Source organism: Anopheles gambiae, chromosome 3 (assembly GCF_943734735.2).
Source record: "Anopheles gambiae chromosome 3, idAnoGambNW_F1_1, whole genome shotgun sequence".
In the NCBI taxonomy this organism is placed as follows: domain Eukaryota; kingdom Metazoa; phylum Arthropoda; class Insecta; order Diptera; family Culicidae; genus Anopheles; species Anopheles gambiae.
The window spans coordinates 8,020,855-8,038,765 of record NC_064602.1 but is presented as its reverse complement, the minus strand read 5'-3'; the positions used below and the strand labels follow the sequence as shown (position 1 = coordinate 8,038,765).

The 17,911-nt window shown below is 51.7% G+C and overlaps 6 protein-coding genes across 8 annotated transcripts; 3 read left to right on the top strand and 3 right to left on the bottom strand.

Annotated features, from left to right (window-relative positions):
• The first annotated feature begins 7 nt into the window (after window positions 1–7).
• LOC5668303 (ran GTPase-activating protein) lies at window positions 8–2,405 on the top strand. Its single transcript, XM_001688959.2, has 3 exons — window positions 8–345; window positions 473–795; window positions 868–2,405. The coding sequence occupies exons 1-3, from the start codon at window positions 240–242 to the stop codon at window positions 2,233–2,235; spliced, it is 1,797 nt and encodes a 598-aa protein (XP_001689011.2). The 5' UTR covers window positions 8–239; the 3' UTR covers window positions 2,236–2,405.
• Window positions 2,282–3,230, bottom strand: LOC133393991 (uncharacterized). Its single transcript, XM_061661949.1, has 2 exons — window positions 2,812–3,230; window positions 2,282–2,749 (listed from the first exon to the last, which is right to left on the bottom strand). The coding sequence occupies exons 1-2, from the start codon at window positions 3,108–3,110 to the stop codon at window positions 2,425–2,427; spliced, it is 624 nt and encodes a 207-aa protein (XP_061517933.1). The 5' UTR covers window positions 3,111–3,230; the 3' UTR covers window positions 2,282–2,424.
• Window positions 3,231–3,341: 111 nt separating this feature from the next.
• On the bottom strand, window positions 3,342–8,419 carry LOC133393953 (uncharacterized). Its single transcript, XM_061661324.1, has 4 exons — window positions 8,106–8,419; window positions 6,866–8,035; window positions 6,661–6,799; window positions 3,342–6,576 (listed from the first exon to the last, which is right to left on the bottom strand). The coding sequence occupies exons 2-4, from the start codon at window positions 7,996–7,998 to the stop codon at window positions 3,460–3,462; spliced, it is 4,389 nt and encodes a 1,462-aa protein (XP_061517308.1). The 5' UTR covers window positions 7,999–8,035; window positions 8,106–8,419; the 3' UTR covers window positions 3,342–3,459.
• On the top strand, window positions 8,381–11,921 carry LOC1277719 (uncharacterized). The gene is made up of 7 exons (XM_061661326.1): window positions 8,381–9,108; window positions 9,174–9,320; window positions 9,394–9,546; window positions 9,614–9,755; window positions 9,826–11,150; window positions 11,217–11,319; window positions 11,383–11,921. The coding sequence occupies exons 1-7, from the start codon at window positions 8,809–8,811 to the stop codon at window positions 11,871–11,873; spliced, it is 2,661 nt and encodes an 886-aa protein (XP_061517310.1). The 5' UTR covers window positions 8,381–8,808; the 3' UTR covers window positions 11,874–11,921.
• Window positions 11,867–14,056, top strand: LOC1277721 (serine--tRNA ligase, cytoplasmic). Its single transcript, XM_317207.5, has 2 exons — window positions 11,867–13,578; window positions 13,642–14,056. Exons 1-2 carry the CDS (start codon window positions 12,220–12,222, stop codon window positions 13,792–13,794), a joined length of 1,512 nt encoding a protein of 503 aa, XP_317207.2. The 5' UTR covers window positions 11,867–12,219; the 3' UTR covers window positions 13,795–14,056.
• Window positions 14,057–14,115: 59 nt separating this feature from the next.
• On the bottom strand, window positions 14,116–17,858 carry LOC1277722 (palmitoyltransferase ZDHHC23-B). 3 transcript variants are annotated; one of them, XM_061661328.1, is made up of 5 exons: window positions 17,494–17,858; window positions 16,415–16,648; window positions 15,760–16,344; window positions 15,598–15,673; window positions 14,116–15,537 (listed from the first exon to the last, which is right to left on the bottom strand). In XM_061661328.1, the coding sequence occupies exons 1-5, from the start codon at window positions 17,676–17,678 to the stop codon at window positions 15,430–15,432; spliced, it is 1,188 nt and encodes a 395-aa protein (XP_061517312.1). In that variant the 5' UTR covers window positions 17,679–17,858; the 3' UTR covers window positions 14,116–15,429. The 3 variants fall into 3 exon arrangements, with proteins under 3 accessions (XP_061517312.1, XP_061517313.1, XP_061517311.1); XM_061661329.1 differs by lacking the exon at window positions 17,494–17,858 and adding an exon at window positions 16,898–17,329; XM_061661327.1 differs by having other exon boundaries at window positions 14,116–15,673; window positions 17,494–17,847.
• Window positions 17,859–17,911: the final 53 nt, after the last annotated feature.

Here is a 17,911-nt window from a genome sequence, read left to right as displayed (position 1 = left end):
TCAAAGTGGCGGTTGCAATTTTTGACAGCGGCGGTAACCTTGAAGAGGAAAAAAACCGACAACGGTAAACATAACCTCCCGCCCGTTTTGCACCCGAGAGACAAGCGACAGCATCAGCGGCGTAGCGGCGTTTGTTTTACTTTGCAGTAGAAAAGACGCGCAAACACACTGAATTTCGCACGTGAACTGTGAAAAATTGTGAACAAGCACCTGCGTGTTGGTTTCCCCCAAAGAACGATATGGCGTCCTTTAACCTGACCGCGATAACGAGCGCACTGACCGATCTCGATCAGCACGGCGTCAAATGGGTCGGCAAAGCGTCGAAATGGGGAACGGAAGCGGAAGGTAAATATGTTCGCTCAGCACACACCTGCCCGGTGGTAGAAATGCAGTTGCGTGCAGGGATCGATTTAACACCACGATGTTGTCATGGGCATGTGTTTTCCCCCCTTTTGTGTTATATTTTCCCCAGCCAAAGACCTGATCGATGCGATAAATGCGTGCAAGGATATGCGCTTTCTCAATTTGGAGGGCAACACGCTCGGCGTGGAAGCGGCCAAAGGCATTGCCAGAGCGCTGGAAAAGCACCCGGAGCTGAAGCAGGCCCTGTGGAAGGATCTGTTTACAGGGCGCATGAAGGAGGAGATCCCGATTGCGCTGAAGGCGCTCGGGCAGGGCATGATCACGGCCGGCGCCCAGCTAACCGTGCTCGACTGTTCCGACAATGCGCTCGGTCCGAACGGGATGGTGGGGCTGGTGGATCTGCTGAAGAGTGCCACATGCTACACGCTGGAGGTAGGGGTTGAGCGGTGTGTGTGTGTGTGATTTCTTTGATGAGCCGTACTAATTATTCATCCCTCTGAACAGCAACTGAAGCTAAACAACTGCGGTCTCGGCATCGAGGGCGGCACCATGCTCGCGAAAGCGCTGCTAGAAGGACACACCGCTAGCCGGAAGGTGGGCAAACCGCTCGCGCTGAAAGTGTTTATCGCCGGGCGCAATCGGTTGGAAAATGCGGGCGCCAAAGCGCTCTCGGAAATGTTCGCCACCGTCGGCACGCTCGAGCAGATCGAGATGCCACAGAACGGCATCTACCACGTGGGCATAACGGCGCTGTCGGATGCGTTCCGGGTGAACCGGAACCTGCGCATCCTGAACCTGAACGACAACACGATCGGGCCGAAGGGTGCGGCGGCCCTGTCCGTGGCCGTGCAGGATCTGCACCACCTGCGGGAGATTAACTTTGGCGACTGTTTGCTGAAAACGAAGGGCGCCGTACTGATCGGGGAGGCGCTGCACCAGGCACACACCGAGCTGGAGGTGATGGATTTCGGGTACAACGAAATCGGACCGGACGGGGGCTTTGCGCTGGTCAATGCGTCCGCCAACAAGGGCAGGCTGCGCTCGCTCGTGCTGAACGGCAACCAGTTCGGCGATGAGTGCTGCGAGCAGATGAAGGAGCTGATGCGAACCTACGAGCGCGACCGTGCCATGGAGCTGGAGGAGGATGCAGGCGATGTCGACGGGGAGGAAGAGGAGGAAGAGGACGACGATGATGGCGAGGAGGAGGAGGAAGAGGAAGAAGAGGACGATGAGGATGAGGAGGACGAAGACGAAGACGACGATGAAACGGCCGACGAGGACGAGGACGTGGATGAGACGGTGGAAGGGTACGGCGAGGGCGAGGAGGAGGACGCGGAGGAATCACTGCTAACCCGCATGAAGCAGCACAGTATGAGCAAAACGAACGGCGGCACTGCCCACGACGCGTCCGCCGTGTCGATCGATCTCGACACAACGCTCCCGTGCACGGTCGATTCGTTCATCCGGCAGCACTACCCGTCGGAAACGCTGTTCCAGTCGCTGCCGGACAAGGATAAGGTGGCCGCCTTCCGCGACTACCTGAAAGCGATCCCGCAGGAAGACTACCTGGTGCACACGGCCTTCACCATCCTGAAGTGTTCGGATCTGTGCGAAAGCCAGCCGGATGCGCTCGCCGTCGCGCTCGCCCTGTACAAGGATGCGTTCGAGTTTGCGCGGGCGAACAGGCGGCTGAAAAGCTTGCGCAACTTTTTGCTCATCCAGCTCGGGCTGCTCAAGTCGGAGGATCGGAGCTTCCGGCCAAACTACAACGTGCAGAACTGTCAGCGGGCGTTGCGCGACGCGCTCAAGCAGAATCTAATACCGGAGGAGGAGACTAGCATGTTCAAGACGTTCCTCGATCACAAGGTATAATGGCACGAAAGGTTCTCTGTGCGTGTGGTGTTAATGCCGATGTAAATGAGATTTGTTTACTTTTTAATTATTTAAAAACATACATGATTCCAAGAAAATTGAATTGCAAAAAAACGAAGTATAAATCTCGCCTCAAAACGATCCAAAAATTGACGCTCTTATAACGATAACGATCTCTTCGATTCCTTTTTAATGCTCCGAAACATTCCAGCAAGCGTAGGTAATGAAACACGCCTGCTGGCCACTCTCCTCTTCGTTGTTGTTGTGCTGATCGTTCTCGATCGTCTGCTTGGCGACTGGTAAATATCTACGCCGGAATTCAACTTTCGTGCAGTGCACGATCGTTTTAACCATCCGCTCCGTGTCGTAGTGAGCGTAGGAGAAGGACACGTTCGAGACGGGAACCATTCGCGGAACGCAATACGCTGTCGACACGAGGACATCATCCGGACAATCCATCTGCACGAAGGCTAGAAATCGTTCCATCGACACCGGGATGGTCGGTTCATTACGTCTGAGGAACAATGGGTAACATACTACTCGTCGATCAAAGATAATAATTCCTGGCATACTTACAGCTTTATATCGGATCCTTCGAATATCTGCACAGCCAGCTGTGGAGACTGTTCTTTGGTGCAATCTTTGGCGCCATCGGAAGACGACGGGATGTGTTTGTAAATGCATGCCGACACCTTGAAACGACTCCGCGATGGATTGACGATCGGTACGAGGAGCTCGTTGTTGTTGAGATCGGTAAACAGGTTCGAGCTGCCGGAAGTAGCCGACGAATAGCGTCGTCGCCGCTTGCGGCTGTTAAACGGTGACGATCGATCTAGGTAATTCATTCGAATCATAAAGGATCTAAGTGAAGCCATCGCGATTTGGTAGTTTCTATCACTAAAACTAGTCAAATAATGGACAGAACAAGCATAACACGTATCTTACGGAATGGTGAACTCTCGCTACTGCTGCGTCAGTGCTTAAAATGGCTAATAGCGATGGCGGATTCGGTACAGCACGGTGTCCTTCGCGAAGAAAAAGATGTTATTGTATGTGCCATACTCATGACGTCCCAAAAAGCAACTCAAAAAAAATAACTAAATTGGTTCATTTCAACACAATTCTCATGTTAAATTATTTATTATATACAACTATTAAAGTCCACACGGTTGCTTTCAAAATGCATTTAACACTGGCATAAAACTAACGGTCGCGTATTACATTCTACGCAAGATCGTTTGGAGGTGGATTGTCCTCCGTAGATCGTTCGGACGGTGCACGGCGCCGTTGGAAAATCTTCATCAACACACTATTACCTCCGATCGGTGTGATTCGTCGTATCGTACGTTCCTGCTGTGGCTGTACGGGTGGCGGTGCGGCCTGGTGAACCGTATGGTGCACTGGATCAGCATTTCTGGTCACATCAGAGGCGTGGCACGTGGTGGGCGATTGATTTGTCACCTCTGTGCCACCAGGAGGACTGTCGGACATTCCGAGTTCTAGCAGCGTAATACGCAGGTCGTTCATCTGCTCGCCACGTGTATGGTGCAGTTTTACCAGCTGCTGGTTAATGTCCATACGCTCCGAGTTGAGCTGCATGATCATTGCGTCGATTTGTGCCTTGCGGTTGTACAGGTCCATCGTTTCCGCATCGATCGATTGTAGCCGCTCGGTGATCTCATACAAAGGTTGGAATCGAGTCGACTGTTGCGTCGGCTGTGGAGTTGCCACTCTACGATGAGTGGCAGGTTGTTCTTGCTCTTGTGCCTGTTCTTGTACCTGTTCCTGGGAAGCACTTCTATCGCCATAGCGTTCCGTTTCCATCGGTACACATTTATGTTCGGAATCACCACCCAGAATGTACTCCTCGGTCGCCGTTGAGGTATCGAGAGGTGGTTCAGGTGACGGAATCCGTTCTATATCTTCCTTGCTATCCACGATCGGCTCTGTTGCTGGGAGATTCGAGATCGATACACTATCCAATGTGGCAGCACTTGGCTGACTTGCTGGTGGTTCTGAGCTACACTGATGGTTCGTTGCGTCTGCTAAAGGTAGTTCCTCTGGATCCTCATTCAAACCGCCTTCTACAAAGGATGTGTCTGGTGTGCTGAATTCCTGTGAAATCGATGCCGAACGAACTCTTATGCACGGCCGATTCACTTCAGCGGATGAGTTGGGGGAAGCTTGTACCGGTTCTGAGGTTATAACATCATCCCCATCACCAGGTTCACCACCACCACCGTCTTCGCCAGTTTTGGAGGTATAGTGATCGTATGCTTCGTTCAAAATCTGATCCTCCCCTGACAGTGAGGAAACGGACGAGATACGCTCCGATGCACCGGAATGCGGTTCACCATTCTTTTCCGCCGCCTCACGATGGCAGATCATATCGGGGCTATTGGCCTGCATCCAACGGTTCCATCGCAGCTTGTTCTTCGGCACCTTTCCCATGTGCGTATCCGGCACGATGGGCGGATTGGTGCTACATTCGTTTGTCATGTTGGGTGCTGTTTCAATCTGCCACTGTTCTTCAGCGGGAATCGCATCCGCCGGCGTAGTAGCATTCTTTCTTTTCCGATTTACATCCTTTGGTGGCAGAAGTTGTACTTTAGCAAAGGGCAACGCTTTGCGCAGCGAAGGACAAACCATCGCCAAATAGTCATTGTTACGCAAACGGTCCACAATCACTTCACCATCTTCCGATATTATTCGCGTATCGCCCTTCTTGCTCAGAATATCTTCCAGATGTTTTTCAATCGCGCTTTTACAGCGCTTTTTACGCCGCTCGATGAGTCGTTGAAAGATAGGGATGTTGCTGTGTTGCTGCTGCTCCTGTCCGGGTGGTGTAGCAGTAGTAGTAGTGGCTGGTGCAGCTGCAGTGTCCGTCGCTTGATCGGAATTATTGAGATGATTCTGTATGCTATCATCGCCGTCTGCATTAGCAGAGCTTGGCGTTTGACTGGGAAGTGGCACGTTGAAACTAATGTCACTATTTGTTTCTAATCTTGTTGAACCATTGCTGTGCAATTGCCCAACATCTCCAGACGCGAGTTGTTCGGTTCTATCAGCGCTTTGTTCTTTGTCAATGAGCGCCGCTTCTTCATGATCGTCTAACCGTCTGTTGAGCTCTTCTACCGTGCTGATTCTTAAAAATGGAACATTCTTTTCAACCCGCGTCGGTTCTACTTGTGGCGGGTTGCTTTCCATCACTGAGTTAGTATTTAATTGATTAATATAAGCAGAAGGTGTTTCTTGAACTTTCAAAATCTTTGACCTATTGCGTTGCTTGGGGGATATTTTATGCTTTTGAGCAGTACGTATGCTACTTTCTTGAGGGCTGTTTGTTGCTACATTGTTGTTAATTTGCCCATCGACCGTTTTAAGCGTGGGCACAGCCTGTACGCCATCCTTCCCGTTCACGCCCTTGCCTTTAGGGCTTTTCTTACGATTGGGTGTTTTCGCTTTAGCGGGCGGAATAGTCACTACCGGGCTCTCGGCATCGTCTATGCATATTATTGCATTGCCATTTGGTACACTCTTTTGCTTCTTGCGCCCTGGCGTGGTAGGTGACGGTTTGTGAGCGACTCGCACCTTTGTGAGAGTTCTGTTGGAAGATTCCGCCATTTCCTCCTGGTTTGTTGTACCCCACGGCACGGCAGTGCCGAATATTGGCCCCAGCAATCCATTTCCCTCCACAGGTTGGGAGTCTTTAGCAGCGTCTGCCACCGGCCCAAACGGTTCCGAGTCCGTGTGGGTCAAATCTTCCAAATCCAAATCCAACGCCTGTCCGATCTGTGCCAACAGGGCCGGCGGTATCTTGTTCGCATCGATCGCCTCATCCGGCTCCACGCTTCCGTCCCCATCGACGCTCGCACTTCCCAGCTCATTCAGGCCGATCGTTTTCAGCTGCTTCCGCACCTCGGCACGCAGTTTGTTTTGCGCGTGTCGGTTCAGTGCCGTCTCGTACTTGCCGCCCGGATTGTCGATGATCTGCTTCAGGTCGTACTTGCTCATGGTGGTCAGCTGGTTAATTAGCTTCTTCGTCACCTGTTCGGCACTCTTCTGCAGCAGGGCGGAGTCGGCCGCGTTTACCACGGCTGCGTCACGCATAGAGGCTTGCGTTTCTTCGTCCGCTTGCTTTTCCGACTCCGTCTTGGAGCTTTCCGTTGCTGCACTGTCCGCACTGGCCGATGCGAGCGCTGCGGCTTCCGTCGGTTTGAAAGGAACATTAAGGTACGTCGTTTCCTGCATGGAAGCCGCCTTAGAAAGCATCCGCATTGCTTCGTCCGCAATCAGCTTGTCGATGAACGACATGGGCCGTTCGGGCTGGGGCTGGTTACTCTGGAAAGGAAAAAAGGAAAGAGCGGTTGAAAATGTGGATCGTGAAACACTGTAACGAACTGCTCCAAACAGGCTGGTACATACTTCACGCTTGTCATATTTCATCAATTGATTGAAAAAGAAATGAAAAGCTTCAGCAGAGCTTTCCCTAGAATTGTGTGAATATTTCCCAGCATTCGTTCGTGACGCCTCGCCCCATCGAGATCTGTTCGGTCGTGAGCTCCTGTGATGGTTAGAATGGAATTAACAATCAATTCACCTATAGCCCCTCCAAACGAATCTTACTTACCCGGGGGATCTACGTTCTCTCCAGGGACGACGGCCGGTGTAAGCTGCCGATCCTCGTCCCCCTCCTGACGAACCCGTTCTCGATCGCTCGTCTTCGTGGTGCCGTTTTTCATCGGATCCGTGCGACCCATACCGGCTTTGTTCGTGGGAAGAATGCCGGCTGTAGGGACTGTCACGTCTCCAGACACGATTGCCATAGCGATCATTTTGCGACTGATGCCGTTTTTTATATCGGTCTGAGTTACGGTGCCGATACCTGTCCGGTGATCCACGGGACGTCCCTTCGCCTTTACTCGACTTCCACGGTGCTCGTTCCGGCGATCCATTGCCCCGGGATGACTCTTCGTCTTTATTTGTCCTCCATGGCGCTCTTTCCGGTGATCCATTATCTCTGGACGGTCCTAAGCCTTTACTCGACTTCCACGGTGCTCTTTCCGATGATCCGCTCCCACGGGACTCCCCTTCGCCTTTACTCGATTTCCACGATGTTCTTTCGGGTGACCTCCACGGTGCGTTCTCCGGTGAGCCAGTTCTCGGGGACGAGCCTTGGTCTTTATTCGTCCTCCACGGTGCATTCTCAGGTGATGCATTCCCCCTGGACCACTCTACGCCTTTACTCATCCTCCACGGTGCATTCTCCGGTGAGCCAGTTCTCGGGGACGAGCCTTCGTCTTTATTCGTCCTCCACGGTGCATTCTCAGGTGATCCATTTCCCCTGGACGATCCCACGCCTTTACTCGACTTCCACGGCGCTCGTTCTGGCGATCCATTGCTTCGGATCGATCCTTCGTCTATATTCAACCTCCATGGTGCTGTTTCCGGAGATCCATTGCCTCTGGACGACCCTTCGTCTTTATTTCTCCTCCATGGCGCTCTTTCCGGTGATCCATTACCTCGGCACGACCCTTCATCTATATCTAACCTCCATGGTGCTCTTTCAGGAGATCCACTCCCACGGGACGCTCCTTCGCCTTTATTCGACCTCCACAGAGCGCTTTCCGGTGCTCCAATTCTCCTGGACGACCCTTCGTCATTATTCGATTCCGGAGCTCCATTGTCGCGGGACGACCCTTCGCCTTTGCTCGACTTCCACGGTGCGCTCTCCTCGTTCCGGCTCTTATCGGGAGGGCTCATAGTGCAACAGGAACCATGTGGCACACTAGACCAGAGGCTGCAAGCACATTTGGTTTGTTAATTTAGATCTTACGAACAGGTTTTTACCTACACTGTATGCAACTAACGTTCAATATTCCGCACCACGATTCCCGATGAAGGTTATGGTGTCTGGCAGTGTCCTTCGATTCTACATTCACTTCTTCCGATTTATTTAACGAGAGTAACAATATTCCACGGCGCTATCGTAGCTACACAATCGGCTATCCATGCTCCATGGGAACAAAGGAACAAAAGCAATGTTCTGTGAATTTATGTTTTTGCGCGGCACAAAACCACGACTGTGCGGGCCACAGTGCGAACTGTTTTGTAATGTTTACTTCGCTGAAACGGGGCGGCTGTTATTGTATTGGTGTGCGTATGTCAACGAAGAGTATGCGGCGCAGTACGGCATGACACACAGCCACACTTCAACAGTCTAAAATTGTTCGTAAAGAAGAGCAATTTTGTTTTAATGTAAAAGTGTAATTTTATTAAAGATTTATCATCAAAAATGATTGAAAAGATCGAAAACAATCCCAAATACAAGTGAATGAAGCAGGCAAGCCGCTGTGTGATCGATGTGTCAAACGTTGTTTACGCCTCGAGCCCCCTACGGAAGACGGCTTTGTTTGTGAGCAAAAGCTAGCCGCTGGTAGCACAATTGCCGGGTGTTGTTGCGTAAAATTAATCACAATTTTAGCTGCGGAAAACCCCGATGAGACGGACCCGCATTTCCTCTCAGTTCCCTGCTTAGTTGTGTGACGGTGACTGTGTATTAAGGGTGCGGAAATGCGGATGGCGGGCACAATGAAACCAAGCCCCAAAAAGTCCTCCTCGAAGGTGAAACAGCGCACCAAATCTTCGAGCAGTGGCACCAACGCTAACAACAACAACAACAACAACAGCAGTACTCCGACCTCCAATCAGCAAAATGCCGCCGGTACTGCCGTGTCCGGGGCCGGGCAAACGTCGGCAGCTAACAGCAATCAAAGCCAGCAGCAGCACCTACATCCACCACCGAAGCAGGCTGTGCCGCACAGCGATTCGTCCGGGAACGATGTGTCGAATATGGGTTCGGCCAAGGACAAGGTATGGTTGCACCGGGGGAGAGGGTTGCACCGAACAGATTGCTTTAATTGATGCCTTCTTTGCAGACTTCATATAAATCGTACGCCGGACTTAGTTCACGCTCCGTGCGAACTGCCTGGGAGCAGCACGACAAGCAGGAGACGGAAGTAGCGCCCGATGTGTACACCAAGCTGGCGGAAGATGCTACCTACAAGCTGTGGGAGCTGACCAATGTAAGCGCACCGTGCACTGTGTGCGGGAAAGGACGATTCTTTACCTTGGTTTCCCCATTTCAATTCACTTTAGAGCATCAAAACATACAGCCGCCATTCGAGCGGGCGCGTTACGTTCGATCTGGTGAACGAGGTGCTGAAGGATTCCGACGTGCCACCGATCGTGGGAGCAAACAGTCAACCGTGGGACAAGATCGAGTACGATGGTGCATACTTTTTCAACTCGGTTAGTAGTTGGTTGGGATGTTGGTGCAAATTGTGAGCAAATGAAACGGCTTCTTTTTCACGCGCAGGATGAGGTGCTGGATTTGCGCGAGGAATACATCAAACACATATCGCTGGAGCAGCACAATGTGCCAGTGCTTACCACCACCTGGATGGCGGAGGCAGACATTGCGGAAGATCTCATTGCGATGCACAATAACATATGCGATGGTGAGTTCCTGCCCGCAAAAGGGCATATCCGAGCGGGAATCGTTTAATGCTTTTGTCACCCTGCTTGCAGCCATTTTTATTGGCGATGAAGCGAGCTTCAACACAGCGATCGACATACTGCAGTACAACCGGCATACACCTTCTCTGATGAAGCTGCTGCTAACGAAAGCAATCGAGATGCTTGGCTTCGAATACACCGAGGCAACGTTGCGGCGCACGTTGGTGTACCTGGAAGCGTTGGTGCAGAACTACCACGTGGCGCATTCGGATCTAACGCTGGAACTAAGCCTGCTGAGTCAGCTGTTCGTCAACTTGCTCGTTGGCCCTGCCGGATACGTTCATGCGAAACTAATGCAACCGAATGATCCCGTTCCGAGACCGGTAACGTCACTCGTTGGCAACGATCCGCAACAGCAACCACAACAGCAGCAGCAGCAGCAGCAGGTGCTGGACAACATTTCCCCCCTGTTTAACAATCCGATGGCACTGCTGGAGAACAACTTACCGCCGGCGGAGGACTCGAACAACTCCAACTCGAACGCCACCGAGGAGCTTCTGCGCAGCATCGAAAACATTAAGGACGGGGCGGACGGGATCGATCTCAACAACAAGGACGATTACGAGGCGCTCTTCTCGATGGTGCTGGGCAAGCAGGAGGGCGTGGACGAGGGTATGGTCGGCACGGAATCGATGGCCGACGGTGTGGTGGATGGATTTCAGGTCAAGTCGGAATTCGACCCCGAAGCGTTCGAGGCCAACGCGTCGAACTTTATCGTACAGCAAGCGTCCGGGTCGGTGGTTGGACCGGGCGGACACACCGCCCATCCCGGCACAATGGCCGATCCGGGCATGCTAACGAACGAGATGCTTAACTCGCTCGCTGCTAGTGCGGCGGCGGCTGCTGCGGCAACGGGAGCATCGGTAAACAGTGATATGGGCATGTTTCATATCAAACCGGACCCGGGTAAGCCGAAGCTTGATTCCGGCACGCCGCCCACCATCATCGACGCCGATCCGGAAGAGAACGTTAGCTTACCAATGTCCGAGAGCAGCGATGGCGGCGGCGAGGTGAACAATCCCAACTCGACAACGCTGGAAAGTGAAAACATCACCACGCTGATCTGTGAGGACTATCTGGTGGATGGTGTCTGCCGGGTGGTTGGATTGTGCGCAAGTAAATGGGGCTTTGTGGAGCAGGAGTGCACGTTTCTGCTCGTGGAGCGATTGCAGCGCTACTTCCAAGAACGGAAAACGGCCACCGTGGATTACAACTGGTTGTCGCGCATTTTTCGTGGCTTGTGGGCGATCGGGGAGTTTGCGCTGAGGGAACTGCTGCCCTACTTTTACTACATCGACAGTCAGACGATCCCGGAGTGTTTGGTACCCCATTTTAATGTAAGTTTGAATGGGTAGGGTTTGTTGGGTTGTGCAAAACTTACCTTCTTCTATCTTCCTTTACAGACTGCAGGAATTTTCATGAACGGCCGTTCGGACATCTTTTTCTACGAATATTTGTACGACATTTGTGGGGACAGTTTGGGACCGTTTATGTTCAGCTACGATCGTAAGTGTTGCTCGCTGTGATTTCTCCCGATTTGGGTTGTTAATTATGACCTGTCTTTTTTAGAATACATCGAAAAGCAGTGCTTGAAGTACCACAGAAAAAGGCTAAAAATTATAGCCAACAAAAGCTGCTATAAAGTTGCGGCAAAGGTAGTTCCCAAGCGGTTGCCTGCCTACATCCCTCGGGCAGCTAAGGCAAAACCCACCCTACAGGAAGCGTTTGAAAACTACAGCGAAAAGCGATTGCCGCCACTCTCGTCTCCAAATCAAGCTCCAAAAGCACAGTTTGGGTTTCGGTTTGCTGGCTGCCGGCCAATTCCGTTAAAAACGGCACAAAGCCGCCAGAAATCCGCATCTGCGGCAGCGAGTGCATCCATCACAAACAGCAGCATGCCGCTAGGAACAGAAACGGTCGAAGGAATGCTGAAGCAAAATACTCCACTGTTGAGCTCGTTCAACTCGAAAATAGTCGTAGCGCGAAGGCGACTCCTTTCACCGGCTACAAATGAACCGCCAAAGCGGCACGTGTTTTGTTACGGATCGTGCACGATTTAAATGTTGAACTGAAAGTGCAGCGTAATAAATTGGGAACTACTTAAAATATTCGATGTTGTTTTGATTGATTTTGTTAACCGCAATTTGAATGGCTTTTCAAATCCTCGTTTGTCCGCCACGTTACCATTCGTTTCTCTCACGGGGCGACTACTGCTGTCATCTGCAAAACCAAAACAAATCCCCACAGCTGTCAAACTCGTTCGGCTTGTCAGCCACGTTTATTCCCAAAGCATTTGCGTACGGCGTTGCGGCATTGCGGCTGAAAATCGTCCTAAAATTTCATCATCCGCCCAATTTGGCATACCGCACAAACCACTTTCAGATTGTTACCTAGGTAGCCGTAAAAATGGTGCTCGATTTGGATCTGTTCCGCAGCGACAAGGGTCACGATCCGGAGAAGATCCGGGAGAACCAGACGAAGCGCTTCAAGGATGTGGCACTGGTCGAGACGGTCATCGAGCAGGACAAGGAGTGGCGCCGGTGCCGCTTCAACATGGACAACTACAACAAGCTGAAGAATCTGTGCAGCAAGGAGATCGGCGAGAAGATGAAGAAAAAGGAACCACAGGGCGACGAGAGCGAGCCGCTGCCGCAGTCGGTCCAGGACCAGCTGCGCGAGATGCAGCTGACCTCGCTGAAGGAGCTGACCGTTAACCAGATCAAGAAGGTGCGCACACTGATCGACGCAGCAGTGGTGGAAAATGAGCAGCAAATGAAGGAGGTGGAGGCGAAGAGGAACGCGGCACTGCGCGAGGTCGGCAACCATCTGCACGAGAGCGTCCCGGTCAGCAACGACGAGGACGAGAACCGGGTGGAGCGCACGTTCGGGAACTGTGAGACGCGTCTGAAGTACTCGCACGTCGATCTGATCGTGATGATTGACGGTATGAACGGGGACAAGGGTGCGGTGGTGTCGGGCGGTCGAGGCTACTTCCTTACCGGGCCGGCCGTATTTCTCGAGCAGGCACTGATCCAGCACGCGCTGCACAGTCTGTACGCGAAAGACTACACGCCACTGTACACGCCGTTCTTCATGCGCAAGGAGGTGATGCAGGAGGTGGCGCAGCTGTCCCAGTTCGACGAGGAGCTGTACAAGGTGGTCGGCAAGGGCAGCGAGCGGGCCGAGGACGGTACGGCGACGGACGAGAAGTATCTGATTGCGACCTCGGAGCAACCGATTGCCGCGTACCATCGGGATGAGTGGATCCCGGAAGCGTCGCTGCCGATCAAGTACGCCGGACTGTCCACCTGCTTCCGGCAGGAGGTCGGGTCGCACGGCCGCGACACCCGCGGCATCTTCCGGGTGCACCAGTTCGAGAAGGTGGAACAGTTCGTGCTGACCTCGCCGCACGACAACAAGTCGTGGGAGATGATGGACGAAATGATCGGCAACGCGGAGGCGTTCTGCCAGTCGCTGGGCATTCCGTACCGCGTGGTGAACATTGTGTCCGGTGCGCTGAATCATGCCGCCTCGAAAAAGCTCGACCTGGAGGCATGGTTTGCCGGGTCGGGTGCGTTCAGGGAGTTGGTATCGTGCAGCAACTGCTTGGACTATCAGGCCCGCCGGCTGCTGGTGCGTTACGGCCAAACAAAGAAGATGAATGCGGCTGTGGACTATGTGCACATGCTGAATGCGACCATGTGCGCTACGACGCGTGTGATTTGCGCCATCCTCGAAACGCATCAAACGGAAACGGGCGTAAAGGTAAGATGGGAGGGGAAGGCTATTCTTTAGAAGGATATTGTTAACATTATCGAATATACATAGGTCCCCGAGGTGCTCCAGAAGTACATGCCGGAGAAGTATCGCGAAGAGATTCCGTTCGTGAAGCCAGCCCCGATCGACGTGGAGCAGGCTGCGGCCGAGGCTAAGAAGGGTGGCAAGAAGGGTGGTGAAAAGAAGAGCGGAACGGCTGCATAAAAGACATACACTGGCATAGGTTAATCGAAATCGATCTTCTACCCAATAGCGACGTCATTAAGCCGTCATGTCGATCGGGCACACGTACTAGAATCGCAGCCGTCGTCGTCTAATTTATTTCAAATTTACTCAGTTCTACCATGAATCCGGCGCTGAAAGCATTTAGACGGTGCATTTGCTTGAGCTGAAGCTCTATCGGTAATAAAGTGTTGTTCCGCATCCGCTTGTGCAGCTGCTGCTGAAGTGGATCACTAAGCAAAAAGGGTGGTTATTTTTCCTCCCATCCGGAAAAGTGCAAGAAAGACGAACGCGTGAGCGCAGTTTGAAAGGTAAGTTAAAGAATTTCAAAGTTTATTGTGCGTTTCTTATCCTACTTATCATCATTGTAACATTTCATGTTAGTAAATCACGCCCCGATCGAAATTGTGTGCAAGCACGCCTTTTCCACGGATGGAATCTAAGCATTTTAGGTTTCCTACTAGTGGTGTGATCTCTGGAGCGCACACTCGAACTCCGATCCGACTCCGGCTATTGTAAGTGCGATTCCGACACCGGCAAAATCGGAACCACTGGTTCCGCCTGGAGCTGGAGTCTTGCGGAGTGGTCTGGAGTCGTGCGGAGTTGTCTGGAGTCGTGCGGAGTTGTCTGGAGTCGTCCGAAGTCGCCCACAGTTGTCCGGAGTCGTCCGGAGTTACCATAGAGTCGCTCGGAGTCGTACGGAGTTACCCGGAGTCCGCCAGAGGCATTTGATTTCGGGTTTTTTTCCTCTTTCGCTTTGCGTGTGTACTTCTTAACCAAGTCTTTCTGTCTAAGAATAGCGATTTGAGACCGAAGATAGGAAGAGTCGGAGTCGGATATAAAATGCCTGACTATAGAAACATTGCACCGACCATATTCGACCAACTTCGAATGACTCCAGACGACGCTGGATGACTCCGGATAACTCCGGACGACTCCGAGAGGTTCCGGGATGATTCCAACCGGCCCTGGGTAATGCTGGGCGGACCTACAGTCCGGAGTCGGCTCCGGATTTTTGTCAACTTTACCCATCACTAGTTCCTACTACTGGTTCTACGGCTAGGTTCGAACTTGCAACAAGAAGAGGGGGAAAAGAATGTGCGGATAGAAGCTTCTCTACTTCTCCGCGCGTGTTGTGGCCTCATAAATTGGTAATAAAATGGCTTTTCTAACGAAACACCTCTTTCGGCGGCTCTTGACATACCGCCTTCTAATCACTTGTGGGAGCAGTGGCAATAATGGTGAGTGGTTATCGGTAGCAAATATGCTTACATTAATTAAATAACGTGAGATTAACTCCACCCTACAACACCCACAAGTACACTGGATGTGTGCAAACCGAAAACAAAACAAACGGGAAACAAATCCTTATGGAATTGGGAGTTCTATCCCCTTTCTACCGCAACTCTCTCTCTATCTCTCTCTACTACCGAAATACTATCGATAAGAACAACTTACGACCAAGTTTGGTTTCCTTTGGCTAAAAATAGTTCACACACACACACACGAATGTGCGCGGGAGAGGATATGATATAAAACAAACTCAAACGGAAGTTTTGCAGTCAGACACACTGCGCCCAAGTCTGGTAGACTGTGCTTTGCACCTCTGGTTAAGTTTTACTGGCCAAAACAGAACGCTTTCCAATTCCACAGACAATTCCGTCGCTTCACGTGCTCCCTGCGACGCCATTCGCTGAACGAGAGGCCGAATGAGATGAAGCAGATCTGAAAAGTGAATGTGTTTGAGTGGTTTTCATTACCATTAGACGGGCGTCCTGTACAAACCTGTTTCACTATAGCGATAGCAATAAACGATGCCATTATTAGCGCGTACACCGAACCCGTAAAGCACAGTGCAATGCTGGAAAGAGGGGAAACAAATAACAGTTCATTCCATATACCACCATTTCATCTGCAATGAGTCAACCTAGTACACAAAACACTTACTCATACTGGAAAAAGATATCGGTACAGTCGTCCGGCATCATCACGATGATCCCGTACAGCGTAAAGATTGGCGTCGGATGGCACACCGCCGTCAGCGCCAGATTGGCAAACACCAGCAACGCCAGCAGCGTAAAGAGGCAGCCCGCCAGATACAGCCGATGGTTCGATTTGCCGATGCAGCAGTTCAGCCACACGTTGTGATGATCCTGCCGCAGCACACAGCTCGAGCAAACCTTGCAGTGGTACGTTCTCGGTGGCACGTACTTCCGGCACAGCTGGCACGCCAACCGTCCACTGTCCGAATCGGTCGCCCCATCGTCCGAATCGTCGCGGTCGGAGAACAGCACAATCTGTTCCTTGCTTCCCTTGCCGCTTTCTACACCGTTCATGTCCGCCGGCAGGGCAGAGAGATGGTTCAGCACGGCCCGCTGCTTCGCCTTTAGCAAACAGAGAAAAGCGAGCGTCATCAGCACGACGAAGCCAACGTTTTCTTGGGGCAAAATTTCCAACAACGGAACGGCCAGCTCGAACAGTGCGACCAGATACACGCAGCTACCGAAAAACCAAATTGTGAAAAACTTTGTCCTACAAAGAGAAGAATGTGGACAGCTGTTAGAATACTTTCATCCTTTTGCCTTTCCTGTGCTCGCTTTACTTGGGATGGATCGTTCCGAAGAGCCGTTTTAGGTACAGCAATACCAGGGGAAGTAGAAGCATGATGACAAGGCAAAGATAGAAGTGTACCGCGGTCAGCAGCAGCGTTCCGATCAGTATCGCCAGCGTCACCACATTGTCGAGCGTAATCTGCTTTGCGCCACCGCGCCACGGTATACGCAGCCGGTCTTGGAACGTGAGCAGCATGTTTCCAACCCTGCTTCCGGTCAGTTTGCTGCGAATGGTGGAAGAATAAGGAGCGGGGTTAGATTTCTTACAATATTTTGGTAAAATAGAAAGACACACATACACATTGATAAGAGATAGTTGGACACATTTGAGCGTTTTAAGATTGAATTATCAGATTCAGTAGCAGAGAAAGAGAGAGAGAGGCCATGAAGAGATAGAGAGCGTTTGATAGTGTAGGAATGATGCGAAAGAGGTGGAAAAAGGTTTAAAGATAGAGAATACATAACATATTTACCCGCTTTTAGTTAGGACGTTTCGGGCTCGGGAAAGTTCAGATTCGTTTGCCGGGTGAGATACGTTCGCCCCCCGTTTGCAGCTGTCGTGTAGAGGATATTTGGTGGAAATGCTACCCCCCCTGCCCTGGTGATGCCCTATATTTCATGCACAATGAAGTGCAGTTTGATGATTGCAGCTGCAGTGGCTGTGTGCGTGTGTGTGTGGAGGGAGATGAAGGGGAGGGTTCTAATGTGCCGAATGCCACCGTTTGCAGCCGGCTAACGAGGGTAACTGCACCGCCGATGCACCACTAGCGTACCGACACACACATACAATCACGCTGGCTCGCTGGTAAGGAAAATCAATTCTTTGCACTCTCGTCGCACGTTCTATATCGATCAATCCCCTCTTTTTCGGGATACCGGAGCCGGAGTTTTCTTGCGGCAATCACACGCTGAAGACACTGGGTTGTGAGGGGGTAGGGGGGCTATTTACAGGAACATCCGGTGATTCACTACTAAGGGAATGCAAACGGACGTTGCTGCAGTTTCTAAAACGGGAGCGGGAGGTTCGGGGAATGCAATTGGACATTAGGGCTCGCCGAAACGTACGTACCTAGTGGCCGGAGTCGGAGTTTCGATTCCGGATGGACCCGTGAAACAGCAACAGCAGCAGCAGCACGTTACGAGCAGATGAGCCCGTTCATTGTTTCGATCGAAAAACTCACAACAGCACAGCGGATCGATATCGGTGCGGGGATCGTAATCATAGAAATCGGCCGCACTGTAGTGTGATCTCATGCTCCCCAGGAACGGACGGGGAATGCTATGTTGGACTTATTCGTGTGTGTGTGTGTGTGTGTGTGTGTGTTTTTTTATGCTGCCACTTTCTCGCTCTTTCTCTCTTTATTTAGCCCTCTCTTTTGGGCTTATAAAACACAAACAAATTGGTTGCCGGTTGCCCAGCAGATGCACAAGAGGTGAGCAAAATTGGGTCGGTTCATGTTGCACGTGTTGACAAACGGCTTTTTGGA

Coding starts and splice junctions, on each gene's coding strand:
- LOC1277721 (XM_317207.5), top strand. CDS start 12,220: ATGGTGCTCGATTTGGATCTGTTCCGCAGCGACAAGGGTCACGATCCG. Junction 13,579..13,641: donor AAACGGAAACGGGCGTAAAG/GTAAGATGGGAG, acceptor GAATATACATAG/GTCCCCGAGGTGCTCCAGAA.
- LOC133393991 (XM_061661949.1), bottom strand. CDS start 3,110: ATGGCTTCACTTAGATCCTTTATGATTCGAATGAATTACCTAGATCGA. Junction 2,750..2,811: donor GAAGGATCCGATATAAAGCT/GTAAGTATGCCA, acceptor ATTGTTCCTCAG/ACGTAATGAACCGACCATCC.
- LOC133393953 (XM_061661324.1), bottom strand. CDS start 7,998: ATGAGCCCTCCCGATAAGAGCCGGAACGAGGAGAGCGCACCGTGGAAG. Junction 6,800..6,865: donor AGAGAACGTAGATCCCCCGG/GTAAGTAAGATT, acceptor TAACCATCACAG/GAGCTCACGACCGAACAGAT. Junction 6,577..6,660: donor TGAAATATGACAAGCGTGAA/GTATGTACCAGC, acceptor TTTCCTTTCCAG/AGTAACCAGCCCCAGCCCGA.
- LOC5668303 (XM_001688959.2), top strand. CDS start 240: ATGGCGTCCTTTAACCTGACCGCGATAACGAGCGCACTGACCGATCTC. Junction 346..472: donor ATGGGGAACGGAAGCGGAAG/GTAAATATGTTC, acceptor TATTTTCCCCAG/CCAAAGACCTGATCGATGCG. Junction 796..867: donor CCACATGCTACACGCTGGAG/GTAGGGGTTGAG, acceptor CCCTCTGAACAG/CAACTGAAGCTAAACAACTG.
- LOC1277719 (XM_061661326.1), top strand. CDS start 8,809: ATGCGGATGGCGGGCACAATGAAACCAAGCCCCAAAAAGTCCTCCTCG. Junction 9,547..9,613: donor GTGCATACTTTTTCAACTCG/GTTAGTAGTTGG, acceptor TTTCACGCGCAG/GATGAGGTGCTGGATTTGCG. Junction 9,756..9,825: donor GCACAATAACATATGCGATG/GTGAGTTCCTGC, acceptor CCCTGCTTGCAG/CCATTTTTATTGGCGATGAA.
- LOC1277722 (XM_061661327.1), bottom strand. CDS start 17,678: ATGAGATCACACTACAGTGCGGCCGATTTCTATGATTACGATCCCCGC. Junction 16,345..16,414: donor TTCGGAACGATCCATCCCAA/GTAAAGCGAGCA, acceptor TTCTCTTTGTAG/GACAAAGTTTTTCACAATTT. Junction 15,674..15,759: donor GATATCTTTTTCCAGTATGA/GTAAGTGTTTTG, acceptor CCCTCTTTCCAG/CATTGCACTGTGCTTTACGG.